General features: G+C 37.1%; 1 protein-coding gene across 2 annotated transcripts in view; it reads right to left on the bottom strand.

Annotated features, from left to right (window-relative positions):
* Nucleotides 1-22,883, bottom strand: part of LOC129745575 (venom dipeptidyl peptidase 4) — an 810,441-nt gene that overhangs the window by 415,934 nt on the left and 371,624 nt on the right. Inside the window, exon 1 of one of the 2 annotated variants that reach the window (XM_055738721.1) lies at nt 997-1,149. The exons of the other annotated variant lie outside the window; for it this stretch is intronic. Coding sequence (XP_055594696.1) covers nt 997-1,035 — 39 coding nt within the window. The 5' untranslated portion in view covers nt 1,036-1,149. Of the gene's footprint in view, nt 1-996; nt 1,150-22,883 lie in introns of those variants that run through there. 2 annotated transcript variants of the gene reach the window in all.

Here is a 22,883-nt window from a genome sequence, read left to right as displayed (position 1 = left end):
CTTTGCTTTCAGCCAAAGGTCGAAATTTACGGGTGGTACGCAGTAGATTGCAACAAAATTTAAATTCCTTTTTGAATTACTTGAAAATGTGGAAAATTTCTCCTAACGCTTCCAAAACTCAACTTATTTTATTTCCCCATAAGCCAAGAGCAAATTTTTTAAAACCTAATGAAAATCATTCCATAACTTTTAATGGGGTTTCATTAGAATGGTCTGATCACGTGAAGTACCTGGGACTTACACTTGATCGGAATCTTACTTTTAAAAATCACATTGAAGATATTCAATCTAAGTGTAATAAATATACTAAATCTCTTTATTCTCTCATCAACAGGAAATCCAGGTTGTGTCTGCGAAACAAGATGTTAATCTACAAACAGGTATTCCGACCAGCGATAATGTATGCAGTTCCGATTTGGTCTAGCTGCTGCGCGACGAGGAAGAAAGCCATCCAGAGGATTCAGAACAAGGTTCTGAAAATGATTTTGCGGCTTCCACCTTGGCACAACACCGAAGATCTTCATCGGATTGCGGGCATTGAATCGATCGAAGAGATGGCCAACAAAATCATCTCCAACTTCAGAGGCAAATCGATGCAGTCTTCCATCGCAGAGATTCGTTCTCTCTATAATTAGTTTTAATTTAGGATAGTTTTAGTTTTTAGTAGTAAGTTTAAAATATTTTTTGACATTACAGGATGTTCTCCTACATAAAAATACATGATTGCACTCAGCAAAATTAATTCAAATAAATAAATTATAGTGATTAATAAACTATAGGGCTCTGAAAGTTCATTATTGAACCGAACACCTAATTTAATGTATTAATGTAATATAAATGTAATGATGAATTGGTACTAATAAAGATATATTTAAAAAAAAAAAAAAAAAATGCAGCCACAAAAACCTGGAGCAAACTGCGTGTGTCCACCTCGTTCACTCTGTGTCTCTATCCTGCCAATAAATATTCCGAATGTCCCAAACGTGGCGCACCCACCTGCAAATCCTGTTGATGCTGGATCCGGAAGTAATCCATGCTTCCACCGAAGCGACTAATCTATTCTGCTACGTTGAACACCAATTAGCTGCCACAGTGCGATCCAAACGACGGAAGTGGTCGTCCTATCCTATCCTATCACATGCAATGCGAAACTGGGTGCTACAATTTATTGCCGAATTTCAAGCTCCACTTTGACCGTGTCCGTGTCGTACTCAACCGACCGCGAATGGGGGCCAATCCATTTGGTCCAGGATTGCACTTAACTATAAATAGTTACCGTTAGTCCGAACCGACCGAAGCTATTCACAGGATTCGAAAAAAAGGAGCGGGACCTTGCACTTGTAAAAACTATTTGCATTGGACTACTAAATGACATACAACAAGTGCATCGGGGCAGTTGTAAACTTTTTTCGTCGTCCGGTTATTTTTTTTGCTTTCCATTCGTTCTGTACCTTCGAAAGTGCTTTTCGTGGGTGTGTGGAAGCAAAAAATGCATTAAATTTGAAGAAACAGCGAAAATTGGAAACGGAGCTAGGCTTTTTTCCGAATACTGTGTACTAGAATATGGCTCATGAGGATACTAGTGTTTTCAGAATAAGATTAGATATAAATATTATACTACTTGATTTCATAAAACTTTCAATTACGTGTTTATCCAAACTTACAATCTTGGCAAACTGGTAGATTGTATGTGTTTTGTGTCGAATCGGTTTTCGGGTGATCAGAAACCAGAACTTTACTTATACCGTATTTGTTTTCTCCCCTCGTTCAGTGTTCCACCGTACCCGATAAAAACAAACACAAATCGTCGCCAGTGTATTGCTACCTCACTCACTCACACGCTCTCTTGCAACACTGACAAAATTTTTGGGGCAACACCGGCTGATGGCAGTGCAACACTAGGCAAAAACCAGTGCAACACTGTCCGAATAAACAAACAGCTTGCCAGCACCTAGTGGTGCACCGGAGCAATACTCGGCATAAACAAATACGGTATTAGAGACCGTTAACAGTGCAATTAAAACTTATCATATAACTGGCAACACTTAACACTAGAAAGACCGCACCAGTCAAAATGACTGGTTTGACACTTTGTTTGTTGAATATCTTTTGAATGCTTCGTTTTAAAATTCTCAAAAATACGACTTTTCATGAATTTTGAATCTCTTCACAACTGTGTATTTTTTATTTCTCTATCTCTATTTATACACGAAATAAATTTCACCATGGACACATGGACCGTGACCAGTCAAAATGACTGGTAAAATTCACAACTATAACTCAAACAGGATATATTTTTTCGCTTATTTGAGTTATAGTTTTATTCGCAATCTTCATTCAAAACAATAATCCTTAGTTGATTTCTGGTGGTCAGAAGTGTGCCGTTCGTTATAAAATTATTGATTTTCGAAGCGAAATCTTGAAGATTCGTGGAAAAAGTTCTCGGATTGACCAATGTGTGGCGCTTCAAGCACTTGACTCCCATTTTTTTGGTTTGTTTTGTTGCTCAACTATTATCAAACTTTCTGTCAAGATTTGGCAAAATTTCTTCGAGTTTTGTGAAAGTTATGTTACATTTAATACATGCCCTTCGAGTAATTTGAGTAATTTTACCATATAAATATCTTTTATGCTTGAATAGTATGAGTAAAATAGTTATGAATTTTTTATTCAATTATTCCCATTCGAAGACATTAGTTATGAAACTGAATAATTTAAATGATATTTCACCATGGGTGCACGAAATGGCTGCAAATTCGCTGTAGTAAATTATATAGAGTGAAATATTTCTCAACTTGCTTTAGAATACCAAATATTTTTAATGAGATGTTGGGACACGATAATGTTTAAATCAGTTTGAATGTCACTTAAAATATACGGAATTAAAGAGTTCTAAAAAAAGTTCTTAAAAAATGGTTTTTAAAAAGCTGAAGGAAAGTTTTGTTTGTATATTTTGCTTACAAATCAGATACATATTGTGTGAATGGATTAACTTGGCACCGAGTCATTCGCCACAAGCGTGTACGCAGTCAGTCAGTCAGTCGGCTAGCGAGCAAGCGAGTCGAGTAGCGTGTGTGATTCCATCGGTAATTTGTGAACAGACTCTCCGGTTCTGCTTCCGGGCTTTGGCGACCGTGACCGGTAATTTCTTGTTAGCCTTATAAAACAAGAAGTTATAAAAAAAAAGTCGAACCGAAAAAGGTAAACAAACGCGATCAACGATTCACGATTAATTATTTTCATCGATCTTGCTTTAAAATCAAACAGTTCATTAATAACCCGTTTGAGAAAAAAAAATTGATAAATGAGTAAATGATGTGAAATGTATATTGTGACAAGTTGAAATAAAGGAAAAAGGAAAATATAGTGCCGTATATGATAAATTACTATTAGTGAAAATAAACGGTTAATGAAATAACGCCGAAACAAAAGTCGATAAAATAAATTAATTGAGCTGAAATAAGAATAAAAAAGATAGATTAAAGGGTGATACGGTCAAAATTTGGTCAATATCAACTTGACGTATTTCTTTCAATTTTGCATTTAAAAAACCTGAACACCCCTCATTTTGGAGGTGTGTGTGTAGAGTGTTACGAATAAACGTCTGCTGCCTTTCCTGAAAAAACACGGGTTTTGGCCGGATTTGGCATCTTGCCATTACGGTAAAAAGGCCATGGAGTGGTACGCCGCCAACAACGTGCAGGTGGTTCCCAAGGAAAAGAACCATCCCACACGCCAGAGCTCCGCCCAATTGAGATATACTGGGCTATTGTCAAGCGGAACCTAAAGAAGACCAAAAAAACTGCTAAGGACGAGCAGCAGTTCATGGCAAACTGGCTTTCTGCGGCGAAGAATGTGGACAAGGTGGCTGTACAAAATCTGATGGCAGGGGTTGAGCGTAATGCCCGGCAATTCGGATTTGGAAAAGCGGAAGCCTAACTAAATATTTTCCTGAATTTAATACTTATGAAACTTGAAAAAGAAATTTAATTTGATTTTTTAAATAATCGATTTCACCGATTTACACGCGTTTTCCTTTGACAAAATTTTAACCGTATCACCCTTTAAGCGAGTCGAGAGGACAGCTTGATAATGTTCAAAATTTCAAGCGAGTTGAGAGGTTAGCTTGAAAATGAAAGGCGAGTTGAGAGGACAGCCTGAACGTATCGATAAAAATTTCAAGCGAGTTGAGAGGACAGCTTGAAATCGAAAGGCGAATTGAGAGGACAGCCTGAAAGCATCGATAGAATTTTCAAGCGAGTTGAGAGGAAAGCTTGAAATCGAAAGCCGAGTTGAGAGGACAGCCTGATAGTATCGATAGAATTTTTTAGCTAGTTGAGAGGACAGCTTGAAATTGAAAGGCGAGTTGAGAGGACAGCCTGAACGTATCGATAGAATTTTCAAGCTAGTTGAGAGGATAGCTTGAAATTGAAAGGCGAGTTGAGAGGACAGCTTGAACGTATCGATAAAAATTTCAAGCTAGTTGAGAGGACAGCTTGAAATCGAAAGGCGACTTGAAAGAGCAGCCTGAAAGTATGAATAGAATTTTCAAGAGAGTTGAGAGGACAGCTTGAAATTTCAAGCGAGTTGAGAAGACAGCCTGAACGTATCGATAGAAACTTCAAGCAAATTGAGAGGACAGCTTGCCATTGAAAGGCGGGTTGAGAGAACAGCCTGAAAGTATCGATAGGAATTTAAAACGGGTTGAGAGGATAGCTTGAAATCAGAAGGCGAGATGAAGGACAGTCTAAGTGTTTTATCTAGTGGGAAACTAAGCAGCTTGAAAAAGAAATAATTGAAAATTGAGCTGGTCGAGAGGACATGTCTTATCAAATCGATGATCAGAAGTTTATAGCGAGTCGAGAAGACAGCATGGAATTTGTAAAAAAAAGTTGTTCGAGCTTGAATATCTTATCAAATTGAATATCAAGCGAGTTGAGAGAAAAGCTTGAGATGAAATTATGAGTCGAGTCTAGAAATTAACATATAACGACAACCACAATATCATATAAATTTGAAGATCAAGTGAGTTGATATAACAGCTTAAGAAAAGATTCAACTATGATGCAAGTCGAGAAGAAAGTTTGAAATTAGGAAAAGGCGTGTCGAAAGGAAAGCTTGACAATCACAATCACAATTGTACACATAAAGGAGATAACAGCTCAAATAATTTATTAAAAATTCAAAGTGAGTTCACAGGACTGCTTAGCATTGACAAACAAAGTTCGTAAAGGAATAAACTGGAGAGTGTCTTGAGAGAACAATTTTGGTATCTGATCAAATAAATAATCAGGTGGGTCGAGAGAGTAGCATGAAAAAAAATAATTGAAAAGAGTTAGGCGAGTCTGGAGAACGGCCTTAAAAAGCCTGTATCAAATTTAAAGTTAAAAAAAATGGAAAAGAGCAAGGGGAGTAGAAAGTAAGAGCGTTTATTTCTTTGACAACTGCAGTTTCATTCAGGATAACTGTCCAAATATTGTTTCCTGTACATTAGTTCGAATTTTGTCTATAGCACAGAGCAGAAGTTCTATAACCAATCATGCATTACTGTAAGAAACTATGTGTGGTGTTTCAGATTAAACAGTAACTTTGAGTTTGCTGTTGATTTCAAAATTTTATACAACTTGGTTTTATGTTAATTCAGGGAGGCATTATTGTATTTTGTAAATAATCTCGCATTTTCTTCTTCTAACTTTTAAATTCGAATGTAAGGATTGTTTCAAAGTAGAGTTTATCGTCAAGAGCCAGTTTGTTTACGAGAAATTCACAACTGAAAATGACGCATATCAATTCAACTTGACATCTTAGTTAAAATTAGAAAATTTACAAAAAGTCGCTGCAATCATCCGTTATTGTCAGAATCGTATCTTTTTCACGGTTGTTAGATAGAATACAAGTAAATTTGACATTCTGCATTAAAAGTTTGAAAAACAGTGCACAGTATCGCTTAATTAGCAATAATCTTCTCTTACCTCTCGTCCCCACTTATCCCGGTGTACCTTACCGTTAATTTTTGTATAGGCAGAAAGTAAAGCTTTTCCCGTTTCATTTCCACCAAAAAATTAAATTTTTGGTGGGCGACCCCACACAAACTTTTGATTTGAAAGTTTTCTTTCGAAAATATTTTTGTTTCAAGTGTTTTATTATTTCAGAGGTGCTTAGATTTCCATGCAGAAGTGGCTCCTGAGTATTTCCTCTCGATTATTTGAAGCGCAAGAAAAAATATATAAATTATCCAACATTAAAAACTTCGTTCGAGCTCATGAAGAATACTTTTAAGCCTCTGGGAAAAAAGCTATAATACTCCCGAAAGTGTATTTTTTTAAATATCTTTCCCTTTTTTTTCGGGTATATAGTGTCCTGGTTTTTTAATGACCAAGATAAGAAGAATATTTTACAAAGTGTTTTATGATAGACTTGAACAATTCCCTTCGAATAGTTTCTAAAATTATATTGGATGTGAATTTATTTGTTCGTTCATATTTTATACTATAAATGAACAAATTAGAACAACTTTATTCGGAAAAATATCCTTCGGAGCAGCGAAATGTAAACAACGCTATTCTTTCCATGTTTATTCACTTTTCATTTCGATGCCACCGGGATTATGGAAGCAAACTACTAAACGAACCCTCGCATTACATATTGCACTGGGTAGGTAGAAACCTACACAATATGAATGCAAAATGCATTTTTAAAAATAGTTCCGTTTGTTGTTGGAAGCTCACGTGCACTAGAAGCAATGCTGGCTGCTGTCGACACTTCAATTATCCCGGTTCTGTCCGTCGAGCGCGCTTCCATTCCATTTTATTCCATTCCAGGGCAATGTCACTCGGCGGATGGTTTTCAAAGCGATTGCGATGTTTTACATACGTATGAATGTAGGTGTAAATGTGTGTGCCCAGAGTCGTCGGGGGGCTGTGCATAAACAAGTACATGCATGCATAATCCTGTGAATACCTTGACAAAGATCCAACTGGGAAGTGCTTTTCGCAGTCATACAAACATATGTACTAGACGTGATGAGGGATGGAAGGCAAAAAAAAAAAAAATGAGAAGTTGAGTAATGTTAGAGTAACGTGATTATCGCTAAGGTTTTTTTTAAAAGAACGAATGAGTTCTATTTGTCGCGTTATTAATCTGGATTAAGGATACATCCGCTTAAGCCAAAAGGCGGAAAGGTGTTTACCTTTCAATATATGAAGGTAGCTTTTCCATTTCAAAGGCAGTTAGAAATTCACTTTTATGTATTACCTTTTCCGAAAATTACGAAGGGGGGAATTAATAAAATTTAAGGTGTTTCATTGAAAAATTTAATTAGCGCTTCTAAAATTCAAACATTTTAAAGAGCTAAAGTCATCACAGTTGATGATTAAATTGTATCACTTCTTATATTTGAGATATTTTCAAGATTTCAATTTAAAATAAGTCGATTTTATAATTTGGAGCATTTTTCAAGAATTCATCATAAATATGCTTTTCAGAAACTGGACATTACACCGATCACAAATCTGTCATACAAAACATAAAATTTGTTGTTTCATACTATTTTCTACGCAGGTGAAGTTGGGATTTGATGCTGTAGCATTTTATCGTAAAAACAAAAAAAAATTCAATACTCCACTAAAATTTTATTTCTTGAAGAAATAAAAAAAATTAACATGGATGTGTTCAGAATAATATGAAATTTATTTTTTCGAGTTTGAAGAATTGAAAAAAAAATCCAAATTTTGTTACGAGCATTAACATATAACGTTAAAAAATTACGAATTTTCATCATATTTGGACATCTGGAAAACATGTTACCCCACTCTCATTTCTACTCAAGTATTTAAATGGAAGTCTCAGCTATCCAACAAAACAAAAACTAGTTGCCACTTTTTGCCTATTCAAAAGTTATTCACGTTTTAGTGAAACATGTTTTTGGACAATTTTCGTACTTGTGGAATTGCTTTTGGTAATGGTTTTGCTAGAAAAACATGAACTCAATCAAATTTGAAATTTTTAAATTTAATTTTTCTTTTCAAAATTTATTTTCCTCTTAGTTTGATAATACTATTTTGGTTTTTAAAAGTTATATTTATCTACAGACAAGCATATAAGATTCTTTGGAATATGAACTTTCTATAATTCTTTTCGGTCAGATGTTTAGTACCTTTCTGTTAACTAGCTTAATTTTTTATTCAACATTTTTTTCTACACTCATTCGTTTCGCATCACTCACTGGAGACGGTCGAGTTTGTTTTCTCTCGCGTGTGTGGCAAAAGTTTTTTTTTATTTGCCCCTTATACCTACCGTGTAGTGCCGCTATCCGAATTATCCGGACTTATGTACCGTTACACCGGATAACTTAGTTCAGAACGGCAGTGAAATTCTAACGCTCGTGTAGCTGGTTCGTCAAATCACCCAGCAAATTATCACCCCGGCTGAATACAATAGCCTTGGTTCAGCATCCATTCGCCATCAAACAAAGGACCACGTTGTTGGCATCAGGTTTGATAGAGTGGTCCACATTAATAGAGTGGTTCATTTTTTTTTCCCAAAAAGTTTTTGGGTTTTTATTTTATTTTTTTTTATTTGGTTTTCTTCTTTAGCTTTCCTCTTTCGTTATTATTACTATATAAATTATAAGATTTTTTTTTTTTTTTTGAAATTTATATCATATATAAATTTTCTTTTTTTAATTTAATTTTAAATTGCGGTTGCATCTCCTCCAGAGCCCATTAGTTCGGAAAGTCACCGGCTGATGGATGACGACGGCGAGACGGGCAAAGATCCCCCTTTACGGGAGGATATTTCCGAGGAAATTCTTTCCGAGGAAATTGTTTCCAAAGAAACATTACAAGACCACCCGATGTACCTCACGGACACGGAAGATGACCCTTCTCCTCTCCCAAAGACCCTTTTCCCACAAATGCCTTTTGTGTTTGGAAACTCCACGCTAGCATCAACCCCTCAAGCAAACTCCCCCGTTGAAAAAGATAATGAGTTGCCTCAAACTGCCCCTCGCCGTCGGGTTTACCAACCTGAATCGACGGGACCTTGGGTAGTTTACATCCGGTCCAAAACTAATGGGAAATCACCCAATGTGATTTCAATCGCCCGGGACCTTGATCGTTCTTACCCTTCCGTAATCAGCTACCAGCCGATGAGACCGCACAAGATGCGCATTGTTGTTGGTAGCCTGAAGGAAGCAAATGCCATTGCTTGTGACCCGAAGTTTACGATCGAATACCGCGTATACGTTCCCGCTCGTGACGTGGAAATCGACGGAGTGGTAACCGAAGAGGGTTTGACCGTCGATGACCTAATGGAATCCGGGGTTGGCCGATTCAAAGACCCTGGTCTCCCCACGGTCAAGGTGCTGGACGCGCGTCAGCTGAAATCAGCATCAGGCGAGGGGGAAAAGAGAACATTTTCCCTGTCGAACTCTTTTCGGGTTACCTTTTCCGGCACTGCACTTCCTGATTACGTTGCGATCGGGAAGGTTCGTCTACCTGTGAGACTTTATGTGCCTTCGGTCATGTTCTGCCAGAATTGCAAGCAGTTGGATCATACGGCCGCCTACTGTTGCAATCAGGCACGCTGCTCTAAGTGCGGGGAGAAGCATGCGGAAGCTTCGTGTGAAATACAAGCATTAAGCAAGTGTTTGTATTGCACAGGCGAGGAATCTCATGCTCTCTCGGCGTGTCCGAAGTACATATCGCGCCGGGAAAAAATCAAGACTTCTTTAAAAACCCGCTCTAAGAAATCATATAGAGACATGCTGATGAAGTCTTTGCCAATCGTCTCAGAGAACCAGTTTGGCCTTCTAAGTGAGTATGAATCCGAAGGGGAGGATCCATGTGAAGGAACATCAGCTGGGCCATTTGTTAAAAAAAATGTTTCACAGGCTCCAAAAAGGAAACGCACAACTAACACACAACCCCGATCAGCTGCCAGCAAAGTTAATAAAACAAAAAATCCTCAAAGTGGAAATAGTTATTCTACCCCTCCTATTCAGAGACCTCCGGGTTTTAATCCGTCCCCGAAGGACTTCCCTCCACTTTCTGGTAAGTCAAAACCCCAGACTTCCCTTCAGAATTCAGGACCATCAGTAGCTAACAGGAATGCAACAATTCCCAGAGAAACTGCATCTGATCCATCGTCGAACAGTTTGCCCAGCTTTTCATCTGATGGTAAGATGAAATTTTCGGAAATTGTTGCGTTCATCTTGGACTTTTTCAGTGTACCAGCAGGTTGGAGGACTATGATTAATATGTTTGTACCTCTTTTGAGAGAAGTCTTGAAAAAGAAAGCTTGCACTATGACCCTCATCGCAGAAGCAATTTCTTTTGATGAATAACTCGTCCACTGAGGTAAGAGAAATTGTTTCTGTATTGCAATGGAACTGCAGAAGTATTTTACCAAAATTAGACTCCTTTAAAGTATTGGTACACAATTTGAATTGTGATGTGTTCGCCTTATGCGAAACTTGGCTCTCTCCAAACACTGATTTCAACTTCCATAGCCACAATATTATTCGCCTGGATCGAGATGGGCAAAGAGGAGGTGGCGTTCTTCTGGGGATCAAGAAATGCCACTCTTTCTATCGTATTCCACTACAACCATCTCCAGGTATTGAAGTCGTCAGTTGCCAAGCTAGAATTAAAGGCCAAGACCTTTGCCTAGCCTCGGTATATATTCCGCCAAATTCAAGCGTGAGCGGGAACCAATTGGCGAATATTATTTCACTTCTTCCAGAACCCCGACTAGTTCTGGGAGACTTCAACTCCCATGGCGTGGGCTGGGGTAGCTCACGTGATGATGATCGTGCTAACATGATATATGAGCTGTGCGACGACTTCAACATGACTGTCTTAAACAATGGGGAAGTGACTCGAATTAATGGATCCCAATCACAGCATAGTATTTTAGACCTTTCTTTAGCTTCTTCCTCTCTGAGCTTGGATTGTACGTGGAAGGTAATCCAAGACCCTCAGGGAAGCGATCATTTGCCTATCAATATTTCTATCACCAGTGGTCGTAGTCCACCCGAAGAGATCAATATTCCTTATGACCTCACAAAGAATATAGATTGGAAAAAGTATGCATCAGGTGTCATTGAAGCCATCGACTCAACGGATGAACTGCCTCCGGAGGCAGAGTACAGTTTTATTTCCGGGACAATTGTGGACTGTGCAATCGGGGCACAGGTCAGACGGAATGAAAGCTCGACGATACAGAAACGGCCTCCCACTCCATGGTGGGATGGAGACTGCTCACGCGCGCGAGGTGAAAAATGCAAGGCGTTTATTGAGTTTCGCAGAACTGGATTGCCAGAGAAGTTCCAACGTTACTTGTCCTTGGAACGCAAGTTCAAGAACTTGATCAGGGGCAAGAAACGTGGGTACTGGCGGCGATTCGTAGATGGGTTATCTCGAGAAACGTCACTGCACACGCTTTGGAGAACAGCTCGAAACATGCGAAATCATACACCTTCGAACGAAAGTGAGGAAAGCTCGAGTCGTTGGCTGACACAGTTCGCGAAAAAGGTCTGTCCAGACGCAGTACCAGCTCAGAAAAACTATCGGGATACAGAGAATAGTTCCGAAACGGAGGATCAATTCTCGATGGTCGAACTTTCACTTGCGCTCTGGTCATGTAACAATTCCGCTCCCGGACTGGACAGAATCAAATTCAACTTGTTGAAGAATCTGCCAGATACCGCTAAGAAACGCTTGTTGAATTTATTCAATAAGTGTTTAGAGATGAACATTGTGCCGCATGAATGGAGACAGGTGAAAGTTATCGCCATCCAAAAACCGGGAAAACCAGTTTCTGATTACAATTCGTATAGGCCGATCGCAATGCTCTCGTGTCTCCGGAAATTACTCGAAAAAATGATTCTCCTTCGGCTGAATAAATGGGTTGAATCAAACAATCTCTTGTCAAGTACACAATTTGGATTCCGTAGAGGAAAGGGTACGAACGACTGTCTAGCATTACTTTCATCAGACATTCAATTGGCGTTTGCCCAAAAAGAGCAGATGGGGGCAGTATTTCTGGACATCAAAGGGGCATTCGATTCGGTGTCCATAGAAGTGCTATCTAGTAATCTTAACTCTTGCGGACTTTCACCAATATTGAATAATTTTCTTTATAACCTGGTGTCTGAAAAAATCATGCATTTTAGTCATGGAGAAACCAAAGTTGAACGAATTAGTTACATGGGTCTACCCCAAGGCTCATGTTTAAGCCCCCTGCTATACAACTTTTATGTCCGAGAAATCGATGCTTGTATGGCACAAAATTGTACGCTAAGACAGCTTGCGGATGACTGTGTTGTTCATATCACAGGTAAAAAAGGCACTCAAATTAAACCTCCGTTACAAGAAACTCTAAATAATTTATCACATTGGGCCAGGAATCTAGGCATCGAGTTTTCGCCTAGTAAAACCGAGTTAGTAGTTTTTTCAAGGAAGCATTCCCCTCCTCAAATAGAGCTCCTTATGATGGGTAGAACTCTAACTCAATCTCTTAGTTTTAAATATTTGGGTGTCTGGTTCGACTCTAAATGCCTCTGGGGAAAACATATTAGGTACTTGACTCAAAAATGCCAAAAGAGAATCAATTTTCTTCGAACGATTACTGGAACCTGGTGGGGTGCTCATCCACAGGACCTCATCAGGTTATACCAAACAACGATACTGTCGGTCATAGAATACGGAAGCTTTTGCTTTGGGTCCGCCGCGCAAACCCACTTGATTAAACTAGAACGAATACAGTATCGTTGTTTGCGTATTGCCATGGGTTGTATGCAGTCGACACATACGATGTGTCTCGAAGTACTGGCGGGAATAATGCCGTTGAAAAAACGGTTCTTCGATTTATCGCTACGTTTCCTAATTCGAAGTGTTACTATGAATCCTTTGGTGATAGAAAATTTGGAAAGGCTTATGAATATTAATCCGCTAGTAAAATATGTAAACAATTATGAAACTTTTAGTCAATTAGAAATAAATCCTTCTTTATTAAATTCGGACACGAGTCACTTTTACCCGATTAGCAGTTCCTTGATAAGATTCGATCTGTCCATGACCGCTGACATCCGTGGAATACCAGATCACGTCCGACCCCACGTCATTCCTTCAATCTTTGCATCAAAAGTACGTGAAATTGACCCTACAAAAATGTTCTTTACTGATGGTTCTAGAATCGACGGCGCGACTGGTTTCGCAGTGTACAATGAGCGCTTTGAAGCTTCGTTCAAGCTTCGAGAGCCATGCTCCGTTTACGTTGCTGAATTAGCCGCAATTTATTGTAGCTTGGAACACATTCGCACACTGCCCGTAGACCACTATTTCATCTATTCGGATAGTCTCAGCTCCGTTGAGGCGATTCGATCGATGAAACTGATGAAGCGCTCTTCCCATTTTTTGCTGGAAATTTCAGGGATATTGGGCGCTTTGATCGAAAATTCGTACAGGATTACCTTAGCTTGGATCCCGTCTCATTGTCTTATTCAAGGCAATGAGAATGCGGACTCATTGGCTAAGGTGGGCGCGTTACAAGGTGAAATTTTTGAGAGGATAATAACTTACAATGAATATTTTTCAATACCTCGCACTTTAGCGATTAACGCTTGGCAGTCTAGCTGGGATAATGGCACAAAGGGACGTTGGTTCCATACGATTATCCCTAAGGTTCCGACGAAGGCATGGTTTAAGCATTTTAACATGAGTCGCGATTTCATTCGCGTGGTTTCTCGGCTCATGTCAAATCACTGCCGGCTTGACGCGCATTTGTTTCGTATACAACTAGTTACAAGCAATGTTTGTGTTTGTGGGGATGGCTACCACGACATTGATCATGTTGTGTGGACGTGTGAACGGTTTGATCGATCGAGGGCTTGGCTACTGGATACCCTTAGGGCCCGAAGTAAACTACCTGGGGTTCCAATTCGAGACATCTTGGCAAACTTAGATCTTGAATATTTGTACCCTATATACAAATATCTTAAAATGTCTGACTTGGTCGTTTAGTCCTCTTCCTCTCTGTCTTTACTCTATCTAATGCTCTTTTCGTCTATTCATTAGAACAACCTCTCGTCCGACCGGTTCGATAACACCGGAATGAAGGCTGGCCAGGAACACAATACCTGCGGTAGCTTACGAAACCACGCTACAGGAAGCCACCACCGACCAAAGACGGAAATCTGTTCTCGAGAGTGACCCTACACAATCCTCTTTCCCTCCCTCTTAGTTAATCAATTAACAGTTGAGTAGCCGCGACGATTACGGCCCCCCTCTTACTAACACCACATAAAAGTGAAAGTGAATACTCGGCAAAAAAAAAACTTTATGAGTTAAATGCCTTAATAAAGCTACCTGTAAATTAAAAAAAAAATTTTCTATAAAATGTAGAGATCTTAAAGTTTTACTCAAAAATAAAATAGAAATTATTTACATACTGAATGTTTGGATATTAAAAAAAAAACAATGCAAGTTGTTTTTTGCTGTCATATTGAGTAACAGCCTACTTGATCCATTAGCTACTTATATAAGGTACCAATATGAGTTTATGGCTTTATTATCTGAACTTATTTGTTCTGTTACCACTGATATTTTAATGGCATGTGCGGCGGAATGAAAACTAGAGAGAATTTATTTTATAGAAATTTGAAAGAAACGTGGATAGACAGGCATTAGTGCGCCAATAGGAGAAAGCTTGATAGGTGTTGAAATTTTAGGCTAGAGGGCATGTTGATGAAAAGCTCCCATGAATTGCTCCTGCCTTTGCTCTGCACTAGCTAACTATACAAGAGAAACTCAGGAAGAGAATTCCTATGTACCTATAGCGAGCCCAGTGGTTTGAGAGCGTGTTTTTACGCACACTTCAAACGAGCAAAAACGTAGCAACCCATGGGCCTACTCAAGGAATATTTAAATAAGGTAGTGTCGAGAGCCATATTGGATTTTTTTTTGTGACGTCACAAAAACGAATGTATCGAAAATTTATATGCGAATGGCAGAAATTTCAAAGAAAAACATGTTTTAAAACGAAAATGAATTCCAATTTCATTTTGATTGTGTTGTAAGACCTCTATTTCACTATGTTATGAAGTTTTCTGGTCCTTTAAAGATTGCTTTATGTTTTTTTCTCGTTTTAACAATGAACGCAATGTCATCTTGAAACTAAAACGTTCAAAAACGAAGATAAAATCTACTTTAAAAAGGTCTAGCTGGTAGTTATTGAGTGTTCAACTGATTGTCATGATTTTTATCCAATCGGTTTACCATATTCAATTCTTATGTAGAACAATTAACATCAATTGATTATTGTTAACTCGATTTACTAAAACGCAAATAAATAATTGTGGTTTTAAAAAAAGTTTGTTTTTTGATAACTTTTTTGTAATAAGGATCTTAAACTGCATTGACTTGATCATTTTCATGGAAGAATTTGAACTAATTTTAAAGTTTTGCAAATTTGAGTAGGGAAAATCCACCATTTTTTCGAACTTCGATGGTCTATTTCATACAAAAATTACTTGGAAATCCAACTTTTTTCGAACCAAGATTGAAGAGCAGAAATCCTTCTAGAATAACAGGTAATAAAAGTGGAACATTTCCAGCAAATTCTTCAAATTATCATCGAAAAAGACAAATTTCCTAGTAAATTAACAGATTTTTCGTGATTGTGACGTCGCAGTGTGTACTAATACTAAAGCAGGGCTGCCTCGACACTACCTTCTTTAAATATTCCTTGGGGCCTACTGAGCTTTCCTTATGCGAGAACAGTTCTAGCGACGTTGTAATTTTTTTTTTAGATTCGCTGCGAATAGTTGCTACTTGTCGTTTTTTCGCATTTCACATTTTATCTATTCCGCGTTCTTACTTTTTGGCCAAGTGTCAATTTTTGAACCGTATTTTCTTGTTGTATTTTTTCTTTTTGCCAATGATTGTTTGTTATATGATTTTTATATAACAAATTAATTATTCTTTATTCGGTCTTTTTCTGAATTGCTGCAAAATTGGCTAAACATTAGGAAAAAAGCTATTGTTTTTATCGGGGCACCTGTCATTTTTTATTATCGGAGTCTAAATTGATGCAATCAGCGGAGTTCGTTGAAGATAGGAACGGAGCATATGAAAGTGGATTTTTTGGTAGAAATATTTTGAATACAAGCGACTGAACTTGCGTTTGCAACTCATGAACATATCTTTAGAAGGACAGCTTTGAGTATTGATTTGATATCAATAAAATAAGGAAATAAATCGCTTACGGAATTTTGTTAGTAGTAAAACGTAATACGAGTAATGAAAATTTTTTAGGGAAAGGTATATTACTAATCTAAGCTTGCCAGATTTCCCGGTTTTATCCGGGTTTGCTCGGATATTTGATGCAAAATTTCGAGAAAGTCCGATCCGGCCCGGTTGCCCGGATATCGTGAAAAAAGTCCGGATTTTGCCCGGATTTTTTCACAGTTTTCACACCGAAACCATAAAAAATCAAAGTTTTCAAGTAAGTTTCAGCTAAATCGATTTACGATATGGACATTTTCAACGGTTGCTTCAAAAAATTTCGCTGATTTAGTTTTAAAAACCTTTAAATATTTAAGTGTTCCAAACAGTTTTTGGAAGTCTGCAATTACATTTATGAAATATTAATGCCATTTTTTTTGCATTTTTCTTTGCTTTTATGTATAATAACGCCTAAATTTTGCCCGGTTATTGCCCGGTTTTTGGATTTGATAAATTAAAATCCATGCCCGGATTTTGCCAGGTTTTTTTGGAAAAATGCCCGGAATTGCTAAGCCCGGATGGGAGTGGAAAAAATTCTGGCAACCTTATACTAATCGCATTCTGATATTGGTTCATTTTTCTTATACTTTATTTTCAAGTTTAAATAAAAAATGCGATCGTTTTAATGAGTGCGAGATTATTATTTGTCAAATTAGTTTCTCCCAAAAGTCTTAAAATTGAGAATACATGCATGATAAAAAAAAGTTCAACAAAGAAATGAGAAATACTATTTCTCTTATTTTAACACATTATTGTGCAATTTCACTTAGAAATTATGACAAAAAACTGCTTTCAAACAATTGTGGTTAACTTTATCAGATGCTATAAAATGATGTAAATTGGCTTGAATCTTCATGATAGGCATCCATCTTTACCAACGTTAGCAAAAAAAGTTCTACACTAACATTCCCAATGATCCAAAATCAAAAAAGAGACAACACGATGGCATAAATTAATGAATCGTTGCACAGACAAAATCCATTCCTGGCGAGCTCCTACGTATCATACATAAGAATGGGTTGCCGTAATGCAAATAGAATATTTCAAAATCACATTCATAAATTCAATTCCCCACACTTGAGGTCCACGCGTCCGAGTTGTGTTTCCAAGATAAATTGTATTCATGGCGAAGATAAATCGTTCCGAGAATACCATTGTTCGGCCCATTTGCCTCACCGAGAATGGTAAATCGCAGCAAATAAAATCCCACAAATGAAGTTGTTGGCTCGCTAGAGGGACCCACAAACTGACTGAAGGAACACAAACCGAATGCAATAACACTTCCTGCCAGCCACTTCAGGAATAAAGTAAGACATTTCCTTCTTTCTGATGGGGAGCTGCCGGCCGGAACGGTCCTGTTCTGATTCAATGGATCCAAGGAAGGAAGAGTCTGGAGACACTGGAGATAGGTGCACCCTTTAATTTTGCTCTATGTGATAGGGTAACGGACCAATTTTGGACCGCTTTGGGAAGTGGCTATGCTATTTTTTTAAATAAAAAAGTACATGTTACAATTTTTGACTACTTTATCCGTTCATTATGAAGATCAAGGCTTTTTCTATTGAAACATATCGTCGTTTGTTGCAATGTAACAAGATATAAGCCTAAAAACTCGTTTCTTGGAACATCGCTCTGGTCGGTATTTTGGACCACCAAGTTTCTATTTTGGACCACCCTTTAGACCTATTTTGGACCACCCTTAAAATAAATAAGTTTTTTTCATAAATTTTGCTATATTTACGACAGCGATTGATGCGCAATTATGCCAATAATTCAGTTTATCTTTTATTTTCTTATTCTTGTAGTCAAGTTTTGTTTGTTCATGTTAATTCATCCCTGAACTAACTTTCTTCAATTTCTCCCCAGCCTCTATTTGAGTACACTTGTATGTTGAATATTTCCTACTAAAACCATCTGTTTTTTCTACAACTAATTATGCTTTAAAACAGTAATATAAGAATAAATAAGAATTGAGTAAAAACAGAAAAAGTTCTCCGTTATATAGTGTATTGAAATGTTTTGAAAATTCCGTCAGCACACTGCAATCTCGACGAAATTTGTTCTGCAGTGTTAAATACTGGCCAGTTGGCTTATTTTTAGGATCAATTTTTGAAATGCAAATCTTCTTCAGACGACCCAATGATAAGTTAAGAAAGTCTGACAACATCAAATTGATGCATTTTGACTTCCAAAACCTTAGTGGATTTGGTTTCGATTCAGTTCTGTAGAATTCGTAGATTCCAAAAAGATTCAAATGTGCGAGAATTATGCGATTTTTATTTATTTATTTATTTATTTATTCATTTATCAACTCATGTAGTTTAAGGTAATTTCATTCCTTATAATTCACTACAATTTGTGCTACAAAGTATTCATTAAGGTCATTCTCTGACTAATTTCAAAACAACTAAAGAGCGATACAAAACTAGGTACTGGTTTTTGGAGTCTGGTTACTGGTTAAAAAAATGTTTGCAATCTCGTCTAAATGTTATGAAAGAATTACAGTTTCGTAAGGAACTAGGAAGTTGATTCCAGATACTTGTACTTGTACTTGTTACTTTTTGTAACCATCTAAACGCCAGTTTTCTTTTCGCTGAAAAATTCGCAAAAGTTCAGTTTTATTTTTGAGACAACTTTTGTGCTACGAAATAAATTATCGTTGGAGTAAATTAATCAACAGTTTTCTTTTTCAATAATTGCATAACCACAGGGGCAGAAAAACTTGAGTTTTAGTACTTTTTCGCTTGTAATTTTTACACATTTCAACAATTATTTTTCCTAAGTTTTCAATCACGTTAAGACTATCTCATAGCTATCGGTGAATATATCATATAAATTAGTTTACTATTAACTGAGATATTTCAACTGTTACAAATTTTAAACTCAGTTACATATTTGCCGATTTGTTGTCGGTTTTTTCCCAACCCTTCTCTTAAACGGGGTTTATATTTCGTCTTTCTACCTAATCAACTATGTTCTCGAAAATCAACCCTGTATGTTTGTAAGTTTTAGACCAAACTGTCAAAAAAAAATTCCATAAAACATAACAAATAATGACTTAATAAAAATTGGTGCATGTCCAGTTTTTCATATTTTTGTTTAAGCTGTAGTTTTCACAACTGCTTATCAAACAGTTGCCATTAATGTAGATTGTAAAATTAACTTGGATTAAAGCATAATGCACAAAAAGTAAGTTAAAACACTGATGAATTAAAACAATAAATGGCTTAATTATATTCCAATTGAAATGAACCCGGTCTGAGGGCGGTTTTGGGCTTTAGCGAGTTGTTTCAATAAAATAAATAATACGAAAATTCCATTTTTTTTTATAAAAAGCGATTGAAATAGTGTGCATAATAATTTTCATATCGCCGTACAACGTTTTATTGCGTTAATGAACATTTAACAGCAAGTTTAATACGCAGGATATGTTGGGTGGTCCAAAATAAGTCCCTAAGGAAATAAGTAGGACCTATTTTCGACATGGCTCGAATTGCGATTAAAACAAGTTTTTTTGATTCTGCGAGCTTGCAAACTAGTTTTCAAGTGTTTTATCATAGCTGTGAACATGTTTGTAGTTGTTAAATTCATTACACCTAGGCAGAAAACTTCTTGAAAGTTGAGTCCAATAATGGCACTTCCTCCTGAAATTGGCTTGGTTTGGCCCAACTGTGAAAAATCAAAACTTTATTTTCAATTGTCTATCTCTTATCAGCTTATTTAAATGGAATATCGGATATGATTAGAATCATAAGAAGTAGCTTTAACTATATTTGTTAAAAATTTTCATGATTTACATGATATATGAGAGAAAGATTGGAAAAAAGCTGCAAGGTGGTCCAAAATATGTACCCGGTCCAAAATAAGTCCGTTACCCTAGCTTACCAGAGATTATGAATTATTGTTTCTGTACAACTATTGTTTTTAATTTAAATAAAGTTCGGTTGCCGGTTTGAAGAAACATCAATATGTCTAATGCGCTGAGAAACGCAGTTTTTCTGAATTTAAGTCCTTTGATCTAAAATTATTTTTTATAAATGCTGGATTCCATAAAATTTAGTGTATTCTTACAATAAATTTACTTAGCAATCGTGGCTGGTTGAGCTCACGTCCTTCAATCGAGTTGAAACCTTGTAGCATAGCAAAAAAAAAACAAGTCACCCCGAAACGTGCCGGAAACGGAACTGGTGTGGTGCTTGGTGCTCTGGGTTCCGGTGGGACGCCTTCGAGTGGCTTTGGTTGAAAATCCGGCACTTGTTCTGGTACCTTTCTGAGCGGTGCACAATGCTCTGCACCTGGAATCGGAAAGAATCTCACACCTTTTACCTACCCCGAAAAGGATGAGATTTATTCGTGCATAGGTAAAAGGCATCGTGCCTGTACCTATTGCAATTTTCCGTATAGAACAGGATTGGTATGTTCCTTTCAACTAAACTAATATAAGTAGGTACCCAGATTTGATCACAAAAGTGTGGCGTTGATTCTTGTGATTGCAATGCAATTGCTTTTTATTTTTATTGTTACTATGTGACTCCATCTGTAGAGGAAACACGTGCTTCCCTAAAATGTGATTTAAATAGCCATTCCAACAGAGGCTTTCACTACTCTTCCACTTCAATGGCTTCCGAGTGTCTCGCTCGCATGTGAGATCGCTTTTAAATTGCATATACGGATGGATGATCTGGAGAATAACATCCCTTTATCAAAATTTACCCGATTATATTGTCAAGATTTATCTGCTTAAACGAGATTTGAAATCCCTGCTGGGAAAGATGTAGTTCCGTTTTCCATCAATCATTGCGATAACCTTCCTACCGGAAACGATACAGCAATGTGTCGGAAGTTGAAATATGAAGCACATGGCTTAGGATTTACAATGAGAAAGAGGTGTGAGTTAACTTTTTAGCTTAAACTTGCTAAACTATGTAGGACAATGTCAATAATCAACATCAAACATTTTATTTATTGATATTAATTGAAAAAAAAAAGATTATTTAAACTGATTTTAGGTCTTGGTTCATACTTTTTTTCAAGAACTTCAACTTAGTTTACTTGCAACATTTTTCACCTTTATTTCTCTTTGGGAACTGCAACAAACAATAGAACATGTATTTTTTTCTTCTTATCTTCTTCTGTCCATCTTTGATTTTCAAGTCTTGAAATGCTCTTACTAATCTATATATATAAAAAGCAATTTCTGTGGGTTTGTTTGTTTGTTTGTTTGTTTGTCCTCTATAGACTCAGCCGTCTTAAGGGCTAGAGAGCTGAAATTTGGCATGGATGCTCATTAGGATCAGGAATGATGAAAAATGTTTTTAGATTTTCGGATGACCCCTTCTGAAGGGGGTCGTACATACAAGAAAAATATTGTTTTCGCGATATTGACGTTACTTTTCGTCGGATTGTGTTGAAAATTTGCACTTGAGTGTTTTGAAAGACGAGCAATCGATTCCAGTTGTCAAATTTTTTGTAAGGGGTCAGCCAAAGGGGTCATCCATATTAACTCTTCGCTGTTTTCGCGATATTGACGTTATTTTTCGTCGGATTGTGTTGAAAATTAGCACATGAGTGTTTGGAGAGACGAGTAATTGATTCCAGGCATCAAATTCAGAATCAGGGGTCGGCCAAAGGGGTCGTCCATACAACACACATACTGTTTATGCCATATTAACGTCATTACGCATAGGATTGAGTTGAAAATTGGTACACGGGCGTTACGAATGAGATGAAAATTTTCACATGGAAGTTTTCAGGAATGAACAATCGTTTTCAAGTATCAAATTTAGTATAAGGAGACAGCAAAATGGGGCGTCCATATTAACAGTTCAGTGTTTTTGCGATATTGGCCTTATTGAACATGGGATTGAGATTGACATTGGGGTTTTAGGGGATGGGAAATTGATGTCAGGTTTCAAAGTTTGGTTCAGGGGTCGGCCAAAGGGGTCGTCCATATTAAAAATTGTCGTTATTATGCATCGGGTTGAGATGAAACTATGCACATGGAGGTTTTGAGAGACAAGCAATTCATTTCGGGTATGAAATTTAGGTCAGCGAAAAGGGTCGTCCATATTAACTTTTCTCTGTTTTTTTTTTTATATTTACGTTGTAATGCATGACAATGAAAATTTACCCACAGGGTTTTAAATAGACAAGGAATCGTTTTTGAGTATCAAATTTAGTGTAAAGAATCGACATAGAATCGATTTGAAAATTTATGTACAGGGAGGTAGTGATGAAATCAATATGATTTTATGTGTTGAATTTTGGATTATTGTACAACGAAAAGAGAAAATTCTTTTGAACCATCCGCCGTTTTTTTGAAATGGTCGTGAAAATTAAACGGGTCAACGTACTTATTGAATAACGGGATACTCAATGAAACTGTTATGTCGTTTATGAAGTTTGGTTCTTACCTTATCAATGAGACTAATCTCAAAGCGGAGGTATTTTTCTTCAGTATTAGGAATATCTAGATTGGATATAAACAATAATGTCTAATCTGATCACATTTTTAAACTTTAAGCGAAACGAAGTTCGTACGGGATCAGCTAGTAGAACATAATATTTACCTCATAGTCCGTGAACGGTGATTAATTT

Source organism: Uranotaenia lowii, chromosome 2 (assembly GCF_029784155.1).
Source record: "Uranotaenia lowii strain MFRU-FL chromosome 2, ASM2978415v1, whole genome shotgun sequence".
Classification (NCBI taxonomy): domain Eukaryota; kingdom Metazoa; phylum Arthropoda; class Insecta; order Diptera; family Culicidae; genus Uranotaenia; species Uranotaenia lowii.
Note: the sequence above shows the minus strand (reverse complement) of the source record. Positions and strands in the feature narration are given on the sequence as shown.